The sequence below is a fragment of the Aspergillus aculeatinus genome, assembly GCF_003184765.1.
Source record: "Aspergillus aculeatinus CBS 121060 unplaced genomic scaffold BO66scaffold_8, whole genome shotgun sequence".
NCBI lineage: Eukaryota > Fungi > Ascomycota > Eurotiomycetes > Eurotiales > Aspergillaceae > Aspergillus > Aspergillus aculeatinus.
In genome coordinates this window covers 208,067-225,156 of record NW_020291477.1, presented here as the reverse complement: position 1 = coordinate 225,156, position 17,090 = coordinate 208,067, and the positions used below count along the sequence as shown (strand labels likewise).

The following is a 17,090-nucleotide window of genomic DNA, read 5'->3' as shown; positions in this document are numbered from 1 at the left end:
CCCCCCGCGTTTAAGCCTTTAGCCTCAGAATTGAATATAATCATTGATATGTAATTGTAGTCTACCCTTGCTGCTTCAGTCGGACATAATCTAGGGCATAATCTATAATTCCCTTGGCGAGAGAAGTAGTGTCGACGCTAACTGGGGATTATCTGGATGTATATGCCTTCCTTACCAGTAACATAGCTCTTACCATCAGTATTTATACTCCCACCCCCCAATCCCGAGACCACGCGTCAGTGTCACAATTTCATCCCCCGCTCACCTACACCATCAGTAGCCATAGTATCCAAACTCGACGTCGGCCCCGCCTCCTCTGGCGCCATAGGGCCCGTATCAAACCCTTCTTCTCCATCAAAGTGCCTACAAGGAGTGAACACCCGTTAGCCCAAGTTCCAGGTCCCTCAACCACAGAACCGAATCACAAGAGAAGGAAAGAAAAAAAGAATATACAAACCACCCTCGTTCAGCCCCCTGACTCAAGAACTCACAGTCACCATTCCGCACACAATCCCACCCACCAGCGACACCTTTGCCCCCACGCCAATCCGGGACTGCTGTACCAGCCCGAAGGACTTTCGTCCCCCGTGCAAGTGATGGTATCTCAACCTGCTGGGCGGGAGAAGCATCACGCCGGTCCCCGCTCTCGCGACGGCGGCGGCGAAAGGTGCTCAGCCCCGCTGTGAACACCGCGAAGTCCTCGGTGTTCGGATCCGCCGGCATGTGGCCCGTCAGCGCGCGGCCCATGGCGATCAAGGGCGCCGCATGCGAGCAGATGAGGATCGCTTTGCTGGTCCGGGGTTCGTGGGCGGGCTGCGCGGCCTCCAGCGCGGCGATCTCGGCGTCGACGTCGGCGAGGATGCCGGCGAGGGCGGTGGCGACGCGGTCGTGGAGCTGGGCGATGGTTTCGCCGGTGGGCGAGGGGATCACATGGGGGGTGGTTGGTGGGTTTCCTCCTCGGTCCCGGACACTAGGGGGAGGAGATGTCGCAGGAGGGAGGGGGAGGAGGGTCGGGAAGTGGGTGGCTAGGATGGAATGCGGGGCGGGCTGCGGGTGGTCGAAGAAGGTGGTGTGGCCGAACCATTCTCTTCAATCAGGATGGTATGCTTGCATTAGTGGAGAGGTTCGCGTAGATTCGGAACGGGATCCGCGTCTCACCCTAGACCATTCTCAATGCGCACGTCAAAGTCTGCGTGGGGTTCAATGGTGCTGTCCGTTGTGGCTGTCGTAGAGGTACACGCTTTCGAGCATGTCCTCTGGTGGAGCTCTTTCAGTGCCTCCACAGATGGCTGGATTGTCTGGAGACATCGGTAGAACGGGCTGCAGTAGACGCGAAAAGGTTTCGGATGGACGCTATCGCTGGTCAGATGCGCAGCGAGCTCATGGGACTGGCGCACTCCGTGCGAGGTGAGGGTGGGATCGGCCGGATTGCCTGTGGGGGTTGGGAATTGAGCATGGTAGGTGCCCGTTTTGTAGTCTATCGTCCAATTGAGGCGGTGCTGGGTATGGAAGAGCCACGGTCAGTAAGTGAAGGGTTGCTCAAGGGATTGAATGGTAATACACACGCCGTGACGGGTGAGGTAGATTGTGTCGAGAGGCATGGTGGTATACAGCGGCCTCAATGTATGCAAGCACAGAGTACATTCAGTATTTGATGGCAGACTGCGGGGGAATTTCTGGGGTGAAACAGCGACTAGCGCGAGCGGTCAGCGGACATTGTGAAGTCGGCCTCGGTCCGAGCGTAGAGAGATTTACACTATGCCTGTACTATGGCTAGGTCTACTGCTCTACCGATGAAAACATGGAAACTTGATGTGAAACGACGGAAAGGATCCTTGTTTGGTTGGACGAGATCACTCTAAATCAATAAACTATCTATGGCGTTTCTGCCGGGGGTATCGATTCCGAAAACTCTCCGCCAAGACAAGCAACAGAGAGCACATCCCTCGTCCACATCATGACAAGTCATATTCCAATCATTTCAGCACATCGCCAGATGAAACTTTTTAGTAGAAGAAACCGAGGAGCTTGCCAGCAACGTGCTTGCGACGAGCCTCCTCGTGGTCCATGATACCAGCAGAGGTGGTCAGAACGACGAAACCGAACTGACGGGAGGGGAGGAGCTGGGTGGTCCACTTCTCGAGGTCACGGAGCTGGACGGGGTAGCGGGGGTTGATGACACCGGTCTTGTTGAGGCGACCGTTGAGCTGGATAACAATCTTGCCGGAACGGTGGTCATCGACCTCCTCGAACTCGCCAATGTAGCCTGAAGAGGGAGAAGAATTAGTGGTTTGTGGCGCGGATTTAAAGGTTAGACCAAACACAGAAATGAAAATGAGTTTCGGAAACTTGTAAGATCCTCGCCGGTTTCAATATATCGGGCACTTAAAGGGCGAGCGTTGTGTGATTTGCGAAACAGACCGCCTAGTTATCAACCCGAGATTCTGTGGATTACTACGTGTGATGCCGGCGCTCGGATCGAACTCATTCTCGCGAAAACTCATTTCCATTCCTGTGTCCAGCACTCGGATGGGACAAAACGTACCGTGCTTCTGCATGACGGAGAGGAACTTGATGATGACCTTGGAGGAGGGGCGGATCAGAACCTGACGGCGACCGGCCTTCTCGGCGTTGTTGATGGCGTTAAGCGCATCGTTGAGGACGGAAGTCTTGACCATTTTGACGGTGGGAGAGCGAGATTCTCAAATCGAGGGAATACGAGGGGAAATGAGGTATCTGAATCGAAGATAACTCCAACCTAGAATCCTCTCGGCGCCGTTTCAGGCGCGAGGAGGATTTGCCGGAGTCCAATAGTCAGCCACCAGTAGTCCTCGAGCGCAAAGAGTGCCCCTGATGCAGTCCATGAAGGGTTCTTCAGCCCGTGCCGTATGAGGAGAAGCGTATCACGCCGGCCTTTCTGGTTGTCTTCATTGCTGTCGGTTGCTACACCTGCAAGTAAAAAAACACCAAAGAATCCGGGTGATTGCTCTCCCAGACTAGCTGAGAAGCCGCAGAACAGGGAGAGGCAACAGGTTGAACATACCTCGTGAAGTGTCGACGACGTCGGTTGGGATCAAAGGAAGGGGAGGAAAGCGGACGCGGCCGACAAAAGCGAAGAAGTTTTCATGGGGTGTGCGGGTGGGCCCTAGGGCTGTCGATCTGTGCCCTTATCTCGTCCACGTGATCATTGTATTTAAATGCCTCAGGCACCAAGCGGGACAGCCGCCTAATGTGTAGTTATGGGCGGGTGAATCTGTCATGCTTTTGACTCCGTTACTATGTCCAACAGGCATGGAATGTTTAGATTTAAAATCCCCGTGACACGAGATGTTCTACGGCAAGAGAAGAGTGCATAGGAAATCGTGACCTTTTTCATCATATAAGTCGTACCTGCTCGTCAGAGATTAGCTGCCACGGTATGTGCTTCTGCCTGGCAGTGACCGGGCAAGTCATTCTGCAACATAGGAACACAACAAATGCACAATGCGCAGCTGTTTGCTTACATGGCCAGTGTAGAATACGGGCAACATTACAATGTTGTAAATGTATACGGGAGTAAAGGGGATGGGTTTATCATTCTATACATGTCTTCTTGATCCATTTGAGGGTCAGTGGAATAAGGGCAAGGTGAAATTCGTGACAATAGGAATGGGGGTACATGACTTCTTGGGCATACATGATAATGCTAGTAGAACCTCTGTCTAATTAAAAACGGCGTGAGGGGAAACGAAAATCGGCAGATGGGTAATGGTAATAATAGGGGTGAAGAAGTTCGAGAACGCAAGGCCGATGAATGGCGCCAACATGCATTACGAGATGGCATGAAAAGGAAGAGTCCGAAAAGCAGTCATTTGCACAGGACGGACACCCTGAACGATGGGGCAACATGGGCAAGGGGAGGGGGAGGTTTTGGTGCGGATGGTAGGGGGAGAAATTGGGTGGTGGGTGGGGGTGAGAGGGTTGGTACAGGGTGCTCAAGGGGGGTGTGGAGTGAGGGACGGTGACGGCGGAAAGATCAGCCCTATTCGCAGTATGATAGACTGAAAACACGGTCACATGATGAATGAGCAATCTGGGAGGGACCCGGGGTTCCGTAGAATGCAGGTCCATCAGCCAATGGGGCCAGCGTCGCCACGGCGTTACTTCCTTCGGTGCGCCAAAAGCTGGCGGCGTCCTGTAGGGGGGGGCATATTGTCGAGTGAAAGATCAATTGACGGGAGGGCGATTGATACTTGTCACTTAAGCCATAGCAGCAGCAGTCGACATGTTGATCTGGCGCTTGACTTGCTCACGGGTCCACCGGGCAGTGTCAATGGTACGAGGTCCATAATCACGGTTCTGGCGGGTTTCGCGAACAAGGGCAGTGACCCAGTCGTTGCGGAAGTAGTTGGAAAATTCGCCGTTGGGGAAGCCCTCGGCAAGATCACTGACACTGAGTTTAGCTAGAATTCACAGGACTGATTTGCACAGCGAAAACTTACCCAAGGACACCCATAGCGGCCCTCATCAAGCCCTCACTGCGGTTGATGTCTTGAGAGACGGTGTGGAGCAGTTGGAAGATGTGGTCGACGAAAGGTGTGATGTGAGAGACTGAAAAATGATGTCAGCAGAGCACATGCTGAGTGGTCGTAGACAATGCTCACTCTGAGGCTTGCCCTTGTAAGCCAAAAGGATACCACCCCAAGCATCCATGATACCCTCACGGAGGGAGATGATGTAGTCGATGGCGTCAAGAGACACATCGTCGCTGGCAGTCACGGCCGCGGCCTGGTGGAGGACAGTTGCAACAACTTGAAGATAGGTGTCAAACTGAGTGCCGATAGCCTGAGCGATATCTCCAAACGTCTCAAGGATAGCAGGCTTGAGCTGATTGCCGCAGGTCTTCGAAGACAGTTAGTTGGACGGTCACAGAACTGTCAAGACTGTTGACTTACCCGCAAAACGGTGAGCAGAGCGTTCATGAAACCATCACAGAAGGGCTGGATCTTCTCATTCAGGGCACGAGCGATGTCGCTGACCAATCCAATCGCCATGGAGCACAGACCAGGCTCTTCCTGGTTGCTGAGAGCATTGTACAGAGGCTGGGCAAAAGACTCCATGTACTTGGCAAATTCCTCTTCCATGGCACTAGCGATAGCACCGACAGTGGCGAATACCACGTCAGGAACACTAGACTTGGGCGGAACGGTCGAAAGTACGCGAAGCATAAGCTCCATGATGCGATCGGCCTGGGGCTTGATCTCGGTTTCGAGGCGTTGAACAACGGCCTTTCTGGTTAGCGAAAGCAATAGGATGCGTGAGAATCAGGGCGAACTTACGAGAATGACGCTGATGATGCTAGTCTGCATCTCTTCCAGAGTGATGCGGTCCTCAACACTGACCACCTGCTGCTGCATGCCGATGGTGTGGTCCAAGCGCTGAAGCATAACATCGGACAGGTTTCCGACCAGGGGAAGGCTGTCGATGGCAGCGTTGTTGACGAAGGAATTGAGCACCTCGTAGCCAGCGGTACGAAGCTGGTTGTCGGCATCGTGCCTGTCGATTGGGTTAGCAACGGATCAAGGGTGCCACAGGGTGGAAACCATACCTCTCGGTAAGAGTAAGAAGCGACTTGACGCTCTCACCGAAGTGCTTGGAAAGAGGGTTGGTCTGGGTTCCATAATCGCCAGCAAAGCGGTCGGCGACGTTCATCAAGGCCCAACAGCAGGAGCTGGCGATCTTTGGGGAGCTGGCAAGACCATTGAACAGGCAAGAGATCAAGGGCTCCAGATGCACCTCAGGGTCAAGGGTCTCAGAGCAATAGTCACAGACACGGCCGAGAGCGTAAGCGACCGAGTCGCGGACTTGGATAGAGCTGTCTTGCATCATGCCGACCAGGACAGGCAGAGCCTGCTTGATCAAAGGCTCCAGAACCTTGGGGTCAGGGCCATCCATGATGGCACCGAATGCTGCGACCGCAGCATCTCTGTGACGCCAGTCCTCGTTACGGATGTTCGCCTCAATAAATGCCAATACGGGGGGGATGACATCGCCCTGAACGCACTGAGCGTAGAGCTGCAGGGCCTGGTAAGCGGCACGTGCGACGTTGTATTCATCGTCACCGGCATCCTCATCCTGTCTGCACATAGCCTGCAACAAAACGGGAACGACTTCTTTGCAAGCAACACGGGCGAAGCCGAAGAATGGGCGGACCTCAGGGATCCCCTCAGCTTGGGCCTGCAACGGTCGTTAGTTATGCCCGAATTGACTTCCCACTCTAGAGATCATAATGTAGAACGTACCGCAGCATTGTCGTCCTCGATAGCGATTTCCTCCTCGCAAACAGTACACCAGAACTCGATCGCGAGCTTGGCAACATCCTCCTCCTCGTTCTTCATACCCATGATACTCAGACCAAACAGGGCCTTCTCCATATAGAAGCGCATCTTATCGTAATAGGCACCCATGATACGGTTAAGACAGCCGAATGCACCAGCCTGGACACGGAGATCGTCGGCCTGAGTCGCCTCACAGACCACCTGCATGATGTAGTTCCGCTCACCCTCGTTCTCCATGTTCGAGCGCACAAAGTCGACGGAATCACTGAGGGCCTTGATAGCAGCGAAGCGGATATCCATGTTCGGCTCCTCGCGGCGAGCACCCTGGACAACGGCGGTGAGGATAGCATTGGAGTGGGCAGCCAAGCTCTCGCGGAGCTCGGGGTCTTGAGATTCGCAAATGAAGCCGATGGTGACCAGGGAGGCCTGCTTGAGTTGGTCAGAGCCGGTCGCGATGTTCTGAACCAGGATCTGCATCAGATCAGGCCATTCATTCCGGGGGAGCTCGATGGCGGCGATGGAAACAATGACCTGGGCGGCCGACTGGCCGGCCCGACCATCTTTCGAGCCGAGCGTTTTGAGGCCAAGTTCCTTGACTTGGGCCTTAATTTCTGGGGTAATTTGCTGTAGCCATTTAAGTTGGACCTCGCGGAGCTTAGCGAGGTCTTTGAATGTGAAAGCGTTCTTCAACGCAAGACCGGCGGCGGTTCTGATGTGGGACGGGGTGTTGTCATTTGCTAATTCTTGACCCAAGGTAACAAGATATTGAGCCTATCGAACAGAGATATTTGAGGTTAGCAAGCGGCAACGCGACCACAGCACGATGGCTGGCACTTTTCAGGTAAGGAAACTTACGAAGTCAACCTCAGCCGCATGGGCGAGCTGCTGTTCGGCATTTGTACGTGCAGCCGCATCTATGGTACACAGCAAGAACGACCATCAGCAATCGTGCCACAGCCTCAGACGGGGAACCGACTGCGCCTCGAGATGATTTGCAACAGGTGGGGGGGGAGGGAATAGTAGAATATACCTGGCGAGAGGGTGCTCTCCAAAACCTGAGTGACGTTCATGTTGCCGTATGCGGAAAACAGCACCAGGAATCGCAAGCGAGAGCGAAAATCAAGAGGGAGGGGAAACTGAAAAAAAAAAAAGACAAAGATCGAGCCCGGTGCAAATCGAGCGATGAACTAATAGAAATCCGGGCGGGTGGAAGGGATTCAAAAAGTCCACCAGAAAAGAGTGTTGGAAGTGGACGACGAAGAGAGGGTTGAATGAATTCTTCGGAAGGACAAGAAGAAAGGTTGTTTTTGTGGATTATGACGAGGCATACACCACTGGAGAGGTTCTTTCCGGAGGGGGTAACGGAACGGGTACTGGTGAGTAATATGGTGACAGAACCGACACTTGGAACACGCTTCAAACACAGCGCAAGGAATATAAGGAAAAGAGAAAAGAGAAAAGACAACCCCCAAATATCGTCTTGGTGAGAACAGGAGGCAAAAGGAGAAAGGGGAGTAGAGGGGGATTGCGGGACAGTCGGATTGATACTGTGTTGAAGCTGATCCGGACTACTTACTCAAGGTGAGGGGAGTTTCCTTTGGTAAGGAAGAAGAACAAGAAGAAGAGAGGAGAGGAGAGGGAGGGAGGGAGGGAGGGAGGAAAGGAAGGACCGGGGATAAGAGATGTATGGAAAGGGAAGCGGGAGCAATACGGGCATGGCACCCGGCAGGCTGCTCAGTCTCGGGCTCAGTACGACGGTACCTACCAAATGCCCGTACCAATGGATTTCCACTGCACCCTCTCAGGGCTGCTGGTTCCAGAGCGAAAAAGACCTGGAATGGATGAACGCTACTGCGTTTTTGGCTCTTCTCATTGGTTAGATGATTGAAAATGCACTGGCTGAGTCATTCCACGTGACCAGAGACCGACCGAGACAGAGAGAGCCCTTTCACTCCAGTTGAAGGAGCAGACCACCAGGAGGTCATTGGGCCAGGGCCATATGCAGGAGGGCAATGCCTGCGATAGATAAGTCGATTGTATGAATTTTGATACCAAGGTCCATTTAGCTACTTGTACCTTAAATCCCTGAACAAGCTGCCTGTCTCCCTAGCCAAATAGCTTCTTATTATGTTCATTTCAGTAGACTACAGCAGGCAGCCCTGTGCTCCATAGCTCTCTCTCCTTGTCTTTGTCGTCACCACTACCACTACCACTACGTAAGATACCTGACTACTTACCTAGTACTGTATCATACACCCGGAAATACCAATACAATCTGCCCCTCCTTCTGCGCCCTGCACTGAATCTCCCTTCCCACCTAGTCAGTGTTCGTAGTATGGAAACAGTTCCAGTGTGTCCCTCCCTGCCTTTTCCCTTCAGGTTCCCTTCAACATCCTCCCCCTCCCTCCCTGTCATTTTTCCCACCTCTTCGCTTTCCCTTTGCTTGTTTTGGTTTTGCTGCTTTGAAGCACTTACCCACTCCCCACTCCCGTGACCCCGGCGACCAAAGAAAAAAAAAATCCATCGCACAAACCACTTTCACTTTCACCCACTCACCCACTTGCTGTTGTTGTTTTGTTTTGTTTTGAGATCCACCGCAGCTGATCTTTCCATGCCGATTCTTTGATCTTCTTTTTTCTCTCGCGATCGCTCATTCCTTAGTGGGTGATAGACTGCTGTGGCTCTTTCTCTGCATCTGAAAGCTTTTTTTTTTTTTATTTTTTTTTATTTTTTTTGAGTTTGGATGTCCGACAGGTCTCGCGACCTGACAGCTAGTTGGAAGGTTTAATTTCATGTAGAGAACAATAGTCTAAAATTTTTCTAAAGATCTTGTACTTCTCCTATGAGTAGTTCGCTTGAAGGGGTTGCAAATACGGAGTACTCAGATGTATCTGAGACCCGTCTCAGATCGCCGCTGGAAGAACCAATGTGATACACTCAGGAATTTGGAACGCTGCAAATACCCCAGAAGCATGCGCGCGCCCTTCTGCTTCTGTTGTTTATGTGGGTTTCCCTAGTAGAAACCGAGACAGCTTGGAGATGGAATCATTTGCCCCTCCAGGTTGTTCTCTTCCTCAACATGGGGATATCGTACATACGTAGGTACTATGGTTGACTCTTATATTGACTGTCGCATGCAAAGGCATTGTTCACCGAGATCTCCCTAATACACTAAAATATGCTATTCAATGATCTCCTCGTCCGATTCCTCATCCCCGTCCTCGTCTTCGTCCTCATCATTCCCCATTTCTGCATCCAGGTCTAATACCTCGTATCGCATCCCGTCACCGTACATGACACAAATTGCCCGGCGACCACGGCGGCCATTGACATCAATTCCCACGGGTCGAGCTTTGCCCTTGGCCCCAATGAAGCTGTGTTTGATGATTCCCAAATCCTGGGAGCTGGGCGCAAGAACGTCCACGTTCATCGTAGTGCTTAGCGGTGCACCTGTTCGCTCGTTATCGAGTACGTCGCGGTACTCGATGGAGAAGACGGGGTCCAAAACCTCTTCATCAGCTCCCAAAGCCGCGGCAGGCTGAAAGGGAAGGTTGAGTAGATACGATGTTCCCTCTAATGTGCATTGGGATTAGCATTGCGGCTATCGGCAGAACGCTTCACACGGATGACAACGATGATTACTTACTCTCACTCGACCACAAAATCACCATGGTATCATCCTCCACAAACTGTAGCTGTCGAATCTCCCCGCCCTGGAGATCGACAACCGCGGTGGAGATGCTCTGCGTCGAGCTCACTCCATTTTCGGAATCTAGAACTACGCGGTAGCAGCAGACTGGTCGGTCATAGCCTTCGATCAGCCAAAGTCGGTTCACGTAGGCAGGAGGGTATCTTACGGAGGTGCCTGGCCTTGACCGATCTGGTAGCAACATAGATCACACAACTGTCTTCGTCCTTGTTGGTTGCCTAGCAAAGTGTTGATGAACCAAGCTTAAGAAGACCGGAGTAGATGGGTTTACCTCGTGGCGCATAGTCACGTCAATGACATCTCGGTCACAGTCTGGGTGAAGGGTTAGAGGTGACCTGTGCAGGATACCTCTGCGCTGCGTCAAAGCAATCTGTCCGAATACTTTGTCAAATTGCAGCCCTAAAAGCTTCGTCAAGTCATTCATCTTAGGGGGTGCCACTGCATCAGCTTCGCTCGAGGCATGGCTCTGCTGCCCCAGCAATGATTTGAAGGTATCATAGAATGAGCGCCCTTGCCCTACCTGCGCCCATTTTTCCGAAGCATCCGAAGGAACTGGGGGTCTTGGAACTCCCATCATAGGTAGCTGCCGGATGAAGTTCCGTAGCGCACTCTTGGTTAGAGCGCCTCTGATGTACTTAAGAGTCTGCGGGTATTCCACCATGTCCGTCTTCTCCATCAGCTCTTCCAAAGTCTGCGACATTGGTTCCGCAGATTGCATGTCAATCTCATGGCGCAGCCACCGGGAGAAAGCATTGAACTGGGTTAGCTCCTCATTTGCATTGATGAGGATATGATGGCCAAGAAGATGGAGACAATCGAGCATCTCCACGATGGCGTTGAGATCCGTAGTTTCTAGCCCCAGCACCTCACTCAGCTTGTGGAACTTAGACAGCCCAACCAAGCGACTGAGCAGCACTTGACATCTTTCCAAGGCTGGAAGGAGGCACTCGTGGGTCAATCGCCGGACATTCTCGTAGCCAGACGACACAGCCTTCTCCCACCGTTTGTGTCCCTGTAAGCCACAGAGAGAAGATGGTTAACCGCTCACGCCTTCCCAGCTAGACCAGGAACCACACACTTACCCGTTCACCAACAATCTCAACAAGGAACTCCTTCAAGGGTTCAAAACAGTTCCCCGTCACCACCAAGTGATATGCCGCCGTGACGAAATCGCAATGACATTTTTCTTGTAGATCCTGGTCAATGCTGCGCATGTAACGCGCCGGCAACTCCTGTGCATTCTTCCATTCAAGCTCAATCTGTCTCTGGACCTGGCCGATATACCGCAGAAGATTCTGCAGCTGCGTCGTCTTGTGTGCTAGCAGCGAGAGATATCTCCCCGACCTGGTAATGAAGCGCAGATCGAGCGTAACTAAGCGTAACGGTTCCGGAGCACCATCCGGTGCCCCGGCCAAGAGTGCATGCGTCGAGCTCAGCGGATGGGAGGCATGTCGGATAATGTGACCAGGGCTGTGACGCGCAACAGAGCCTTGCACCTGGAAAGAACCGATTTCGAAGCAGTCGAAGATACGCAGATGCACTGTGCCGTCATCAAACCCGACAAGCAGCACATCAACAGCATCGCTGGTATTCTTAGTCGATGAATGGAAGATCGCATCGATAGATGCTCTGGAGCTGAACACATCATCGCTACACCCCACGTTAGCCCCACGAAACAACATGACCTCTTTCTTCATAGCTTCATCGTATCACAATATGCGAAAACACTTACTCACTCCCCGTCGCAGGCAAAGTACTCAATTTCGGCAAAGAACTCTCGACATCCAGCAATGCCAGTTCTCGTGGCAGGTCGGCTTTGAGCAGCGCTGCTGCCCGGGACGGATGGGTATCAGGCGACAGCAGATCTTCCACGGTGAGCTGGCCAGCGGCGTCGTGCAAATGTCGCTGGGCGACTTTCGTGTCGGTGAAGTTTACGCCCCAGCCTATACACGTAGCCTTGACCGCTTGTCGAGCCGCGTCGCCCTCGGCATGGGGATACGCGGGATAATGGTGGACTGTTTTGCCACTGTAGGCACTGATGATACGGACGGTATTATCCGCACACGCGACTGCGAGTAAATGACCTAGATAACAGTGTCAACCATCCTTGCTCAAACCGAAAACAATGAGGTTTCGATTCCAGCGCCTTGGAGGTGAGACCCAGAGCCAGCGATCGTATCGATGGAAAGAGGGGGGTCATTAGGAATACATACCTGTATTTTTCCACATCAACCCGCGAATCTCTCCTCCACCATCATCCTCATCAAGATATGGATCGCCCTTGTAAGAGCCTCCAAAGACCTTTTGTCCGTTGAGTCGGAAGACGCGTAGCTCGTCATCCTCTGTGACTAGAGCAATGAGGTCCATCGTAGGGCAGTATGCCAACGCGCCGGCCTTGCATTTTGCCGGCAGGGACTTCTCCCCGACAGGCGTGAGCTGCGGCTCATAGGGGGGCTGATAACCATCGTCTTCAGCCATGTTATTATGTTTCCTGGCCCTAGCCCATTATAGTGGCGATTATGTTGAGGGCACAATGACTGCAGCTATCGTAATGCCGTCCCCTTCCTAGCAGCTGTCGTTGGTCGGGGTGGTGGTGGATAACGGGCGCTCTTGGCGGGCGGAAGAGATGCTCCTCTAGTAATCGCCTTGGTGCCTGGCGATCCGCCCACTACTGTTTGGCTTCGAACTTCCTCGCTTCCCCAAGAAATGCCGATAGTAGTTTTCGCAGTGATAAAAAACATAAAATCCGCTATCTGGGCCAACGGTGAACAGCATGGTTTTCACCTCACAAGCCGAGCCGCAATCTCTACACAAATCATATACACAACACAGCCAGACATCAAGCAATCGAATTATTCTCAAATTATATTACACTAGAACACTTAAGGTGAACGACATATATATGGCTTCAAGGAAGACAAAGCTTATATCTTATATCTCCGCACTGGCTCCTGACTCAATCATACCTTTGAGGTAACTGAGCTCAGTCATCATTTCCCGCATGGCGGCGGATTGTCCCAATAGGGACGCTCTGCTCAGTCGGTTATTGACCGGATCTGATACAGCACGCCTTTCCTCCTGCAAGAGCTTTATCTCATCCTTGAGATGCTCTGGAAAGCCCACTACAGTAGGATCGGGGCTGTGTAGAAGGCCAAGGCCTTGAATAGACTCAACTCCTCCGAAGAACGCTGCATGCCGCTTGGGGTTACTCTCCACGCAATCCTCCTCATCGTTGATGCACAGGTCAGACAAACTGAGATCGGACGGCGATAGCGAGATAGAAAGACGGGGGAGCGGAAGATCAAGAAGAGGCGAATCGCCTGCAACGGAGGTAGCTGTAGACTTGGAATTCACCGTGAGGTGAGGTGTATCCGGGTCACTCATCTCTCCTGCGACTGATGTCTTCAGGTAATCGGCGTAACCTGAAACGTAGGTATCGGGAAGAGGTGGTACGTCTTGGTCGAATGGGGCTGAGCATGTCATAGACTCCGGAGAAAGAAGTTCCGTATCGGTACTCCACTCAGAGAAATGGCTTCGTTCACACACCGAGCTACCTGCCACAGAGTCCGTATCAGTGAAATCGGAGAAGTGGCTAACCATAGCCTCCGTATCAAAAGCCTTTCCTCGAGCATCAATCTCGCGCAACGCCTCGTCCATGACCGAGGATGGAGAGTTCGGCAGTGTCGGCAGCCGCTTTTCCCTGGTAACAGAGGGCCTTGGCGTCATGGCCAGATCCTCAGCTGTCGTGAATCCGATGGACGTCGCTAGCAAAGCAGAAGATTCCCAGAGTGATCTTTCGACCGCATTCATTTGCTTCAAATCGCGTGCTTTTGCGCGTGGTGTTGCTTGTTCAGCAACGAGTGGCTGCTCCGCGGGATTTTGAGACTTTTCATGGATACTCGAGGGCACTGACTGGCGATCACCAGCAGCGGCCGGGGCCAAGTGATGGCCTGTGTAGACTCTTTGATTATAAGACTGATCGTAGCCGGTGGAAGGCGGGCGATTGATGACAATGTTCGGATGAATACTGGTATCGAAACGGCCAGTAGGTATATGAGGATTTGAATCTAACGGCCCCCGGTCTGGACTAGGTCTGGCAATCTCTGGTCCATGATGTTCTCCAAGATCAGGAGACGAAACATTCCACTGTCGAAATGCGGCGAGGAGTCCTCTCGATCTTGGAGGGGATACAGACCGAGCGGTCTTGAACACTGGGCCCCTGGGTCCTTCGTTGACCCTGACCTTCGGGGTTGCACTGCTGGGCTGCGAAGCGCTCCTGTTGGTGATTATTCCCAACGGAGAAGTGCTGAACGACCAGGCTGGGGTTGGCTGCTCCAACAACGGAGGAGACGTTCGGAGGCGCGGAAGCGTTGGTCTAGGCTTGGGCGGTCGTCGAGGGTTGAGGTACTTATCATCCGGGTTCATAGTTTGAGGAACCACGCTTTGCGCACTTGGGTTTCTTGAGTGGGTATGTGCGGGGACGGCATCTGGAAGAATAACAGGTACATTGAGAACATTGACCGGCTGGCCTGGAAGAAATGGACAATGGGTGGTAATAGGTTCTGCCTCATTGTAGTACTCCACATCATTGTCCAGCAGATACTGTGGGTCTGTTAGTATTCAATTCCCTAAATCAAGGAGATTCGGGAGTACAAACATAATACCAGTAGGTACCTCCCATCTTCAGTCCACCAGAACGTGCTGGAATCATGTGGGCCGGTGAACCATCGCACACGATGTTGGCGAAGGTATGACACCCCTTCCACTGACCCGGACCAACACGTCTGTCTCGCTCCATGAGGTAGGGCTTGGAGAAATTGTCCCATGAGCCTAGCAGTTTGACTGACTTGACCTGCGGATTGGTACAGCTGCGCGTCGCCATTAGCAGGTGAGCGGGGATTCGCAATTCAGAGAACCACAACTTACAGAAGGAATGTCATTAAAGTTGTCGAAGTCATGACTGCGACAGGTGTATATATAAGGGTCTGACGAACGACACAATGAAGGAAAGCGCTTTGAATACTAGTCTGAACTTCGGAAGATTTTGTGTCGGCTGGACTGCACACGATGTGCTAAGCAAATTTGTCGATTGAAAGGAATGCAATGGATGTTATTCCAAGACCAGCTTGGAAAAGAGCAAGTGAAAGTAGAGAAAAGGCAAATGAAGGGCGTTTAGCAGAAAGCCTAGTCAGGCTGTGTCCTGGTGTGGAATGTCAGGAGGAATAAATCCCACCGGCGATGTCCTGCCACGCAGTTTCCTAGTGTGATATAAGAGTTGGAAGCTGACAGCTGCGGCTTGAAAGTGGCTACTGTGCCATAACAACACAGAGAAAGCTGAACACCAACAATGTGCGGGAGAAAGGGTAGATCAGTGATTCATTAGCCGCGGGGCTGCGGGAGTTAAATTTGGACGTTCCTGACCGAGAGATCGGAAGGGTATATCAGGCCAATGACGCTGGAGGAATGGTAGGTCGGAAGCGCCGACAGGCGGACTACCTGGACGAGGAAGAACAATGACAGGCGGAAAAGGGTATTTTCAGCGCCTGCTGCAGGAGCCGGACGTTTCGAGCAGTGTTTCTCTCACACAAATTTTAGACGATGGTCCAGGCTGGTCGACGAGGGTGAGAAAGCCGAAGTGAAGCTCAAGAATACCATCAACTCGATCGCGCGTATGTGTACACTCCGGGCGTGACCTGAACGTCAACGCTTATTATTATAGGTGGTGTACTGTACTCCGTACTCCGGAACAGAGAGAAAATCAAGTTTCGGCAGCTCAGTAGCCCTGTAGCAAGACGGTGCGCTTGTCAGGGATCCACTGGGGGATGATATAACCACGTCACGATAGTGATCGTCCCTACAAGAGAACTCTGTCGCGAGAGAGGAGAGTTCATGATGGCAGCCGGCCGACAGAAAAAGGACGCGCGATGAGATCCGAACATGGTTCCTGGGCGATTGGTGGTCCACCCAGGAGAGTTTTTCTGGGATGAGGATGCTGATCCTTCCTGGCGAACCAGAGTGGGCTTCGAAGGGACTCGAGTCCTGAACGGGTGGACACAACTGGATCACGGGCGTTTAGCTAGGCTGGATGCATGTTAGCTGTGCCTGGTATCGGTACCTTAGCAGGCTTAGCTCAACAGCCTAGTTCCTAGTTTGCAAGGGTGGTGAGTGGAGACCGATGTAAGTCCGAGGAAGGGAAATTGATGGATCAGAAAACAAAAGAAAAGGGACAGTGTACGGAATACTGTAGCCAGCCACTGCACGAAGATGATAGATGGCAGTGGTACTCCGTACGGAGAAGTTGACTGAGAATAAAGTGATGATTGGGGACAAGCGGCTGGGTGCAATCCACGGTGGAAATTAATCTAACCAAACAAGGAGATCACTACCTTGGGATTGGTGGTGGCTGGACACAAGCCACTCTGAGGCTGACCCTTTCTTTCCAATTCCCGTAAGTTATCTTCATCTCAGCTTCTCACCTCAACTACCGATCTATTAAACAACAAATAAGCTTTGTCAATGTCACTCTCGAATTGTCCTCTTGTCTCCCCTTCTCACCGAGAGATCAATCGCGGGATGAGAGATTTTTAGCGAAGCGACCACTGATCAACCCCCCTCAGGAGGCATATCTGGTGGACCCGGAAAAACCTACGACTACGCGCCGATCGACTTCTCCACACCACGTGAGTGGCCCGCAGGTGGGCAAAGCTGACTACTACTAGCAGGCTAGCAGCAGAGAGGAGATGTGGACTGGTTGGATATGTCGATTGTTGACTGCTGCGCGCTGCGCCCTCTCATTGTTTATGCATGACTCCTGCATATCTCCGACACTCGCGCCATCCCCGGTCGGCTGTCCAGGAACAAAGTGGCCTCGCTGGCCTAGAGTTATCTACCCCACGCAGACTGACCTTCGGATTCCGTGTCAGCAGCTGAGAATGGCCACAATCAACGGGTTCTCGTGTTTCCTTCCCCTCTGAGCGCTTTTAGAGCTAGGTGAATCTGGGCCGTGTGGCACTAGGACATGGCCGGTGAATCCAACCTCACGCCCGGACCAGCGCACTTGCAAA

The 17,090-nt window shown here is 52.5% G+C and overlaps 5 protein-coding genes across 5 annotated transcripts; all 5 read right to left on the bottom strand.

Moving 5' to 3' along the window:
• Positions 1-60: 60 nt before the first annotated feature.
• BO66DRAFT_389256 (phosphoglycerate mutase family protein) lies at positions 61-1,623 on the bottom strand. Its single transcript, XM_025646760.1, has 3 exons — positions 1,566-1,623; positions 1,159-1,499; positions 61-1,087 (listed from the first exon to the last, which is right to left on the bottom strand). The coding sequence occupies exons 1-3, from the start codon at positions 1,599-1,601 to the stop codon at positions 364-366; spliced, it is 1,101 nt and encodes a 366-aa protein (XP_025506961.1). The 5' UTR covers positions 1,602-1,623; the 3' UTR covers positions 61-363.
• A 198-nt stretch (positions 1,624-1,821) lies between these two features.
• Positions 1,822-3,098, bottom strand: BO66DRAFT_389254 (40S ribosomal protein uS8). The gene is made up of 3 exons (XM_025646759.1): positions 3,044-3,098; positions 2,546-2,736; positions 1,822-2,266 (listed from the first exon to the last, which is right to left on the bottom strand). The coding sequence occupies exons 2-3, from the start codon at positions 2,676-2,678 to the stop codon at positions 2,007-2,009; spliced, it is 393 nt and encodes a 130-aa protein (XP_025506960.1). The 5' UTR covers positions 2,679-2,736; positions 3,044-3,098; the 3' UTR covers positions 1,822-2,006.
• A 1,023-nt stretch (positions 3,099-4,121) lies between these two features.
• On the bottom strand, positions 4,122-7,487 carry BO66DRAFT_235848 (karyopherin beta). The gene is made up of 9 exons (XM_025642799.1): positions 7,348-7,487; positions 7,173-7,231; positions 6,282-7,088; positions 5,588-6,216; positions 5,319-5,535; positions 4,935-5,267; positions 4,644-4,881; positions 4,482-4,590; positions 4,122-4,426 (listed from the first exon to the last, which is right to left on the bottom strand). Exons 1-9 carry the CDS (start codon positions 7,385-7,387, stop codon positions 4,240-4,242), a joined length of 2,619 nt encoding a protein of 872 aa, XP_025506959.1. The 5' UTR covers positions 7,388-7,487; the 3' UTR covers positions 4,122-4,239.
• Positions 7,488-9,444: 1,957 nt separating this feature from the next.
• BO66DRAFT_389252 (putative anaphase-promoting complex component Cut20/Apc4) lies at positions 9,445-12,601 on the bottom strand. Its single transcript, XM_025646758.1, has 7 exons — positions 12,240-12,601; positions 11,759-12,110; positions 11,109-11,676; positions 10,298-11,038; positions 10,175-10,244; positions 9,964-10,113; positions 9,445-9,890 (listed from the first exon to the last, which is right to left on the bottom strand). The coding sequence occupies exons 1-7, from the start codon at positions 12,502-12,504 to the stop codon at positions 9,499-9,501; spliced, it is 2,538 nt and encodes an 845-aa protein (XP_025506958.1). The 5' UTR covers positions 12,505-12,601; the 3' UTR covers positions 9,445-9,498.
• Positions 12,602-12,857: 256 nt separating this feature from the next.
• BO66DRAFT_235808 (uncharacterized protein) lies at positions 12,858-15,473 on the bottom strand. Its single transcript, XM_025642798.1, has 3 exons — positions 14,953-15,473; positions 14,684-14,894; positions 12,858-14,628 (listed from the first exon to the last, which is right to left on the bottom strand). The coding sequence occupies exons 1-3, from the start codon at positions 14,982-14,984 to the stop codon at positions 12,958-12,960; spliced, it is 1,914 nt and encodes a 637-aa protein (XP_025506957.1). The 5' UTR covers positions 14,985-15,473; the 3' UTR covers positions 12,858-12,957.
• Between the last annotated feature and the right edge of the window lie 1,617 nt (positions 15,474-17,090).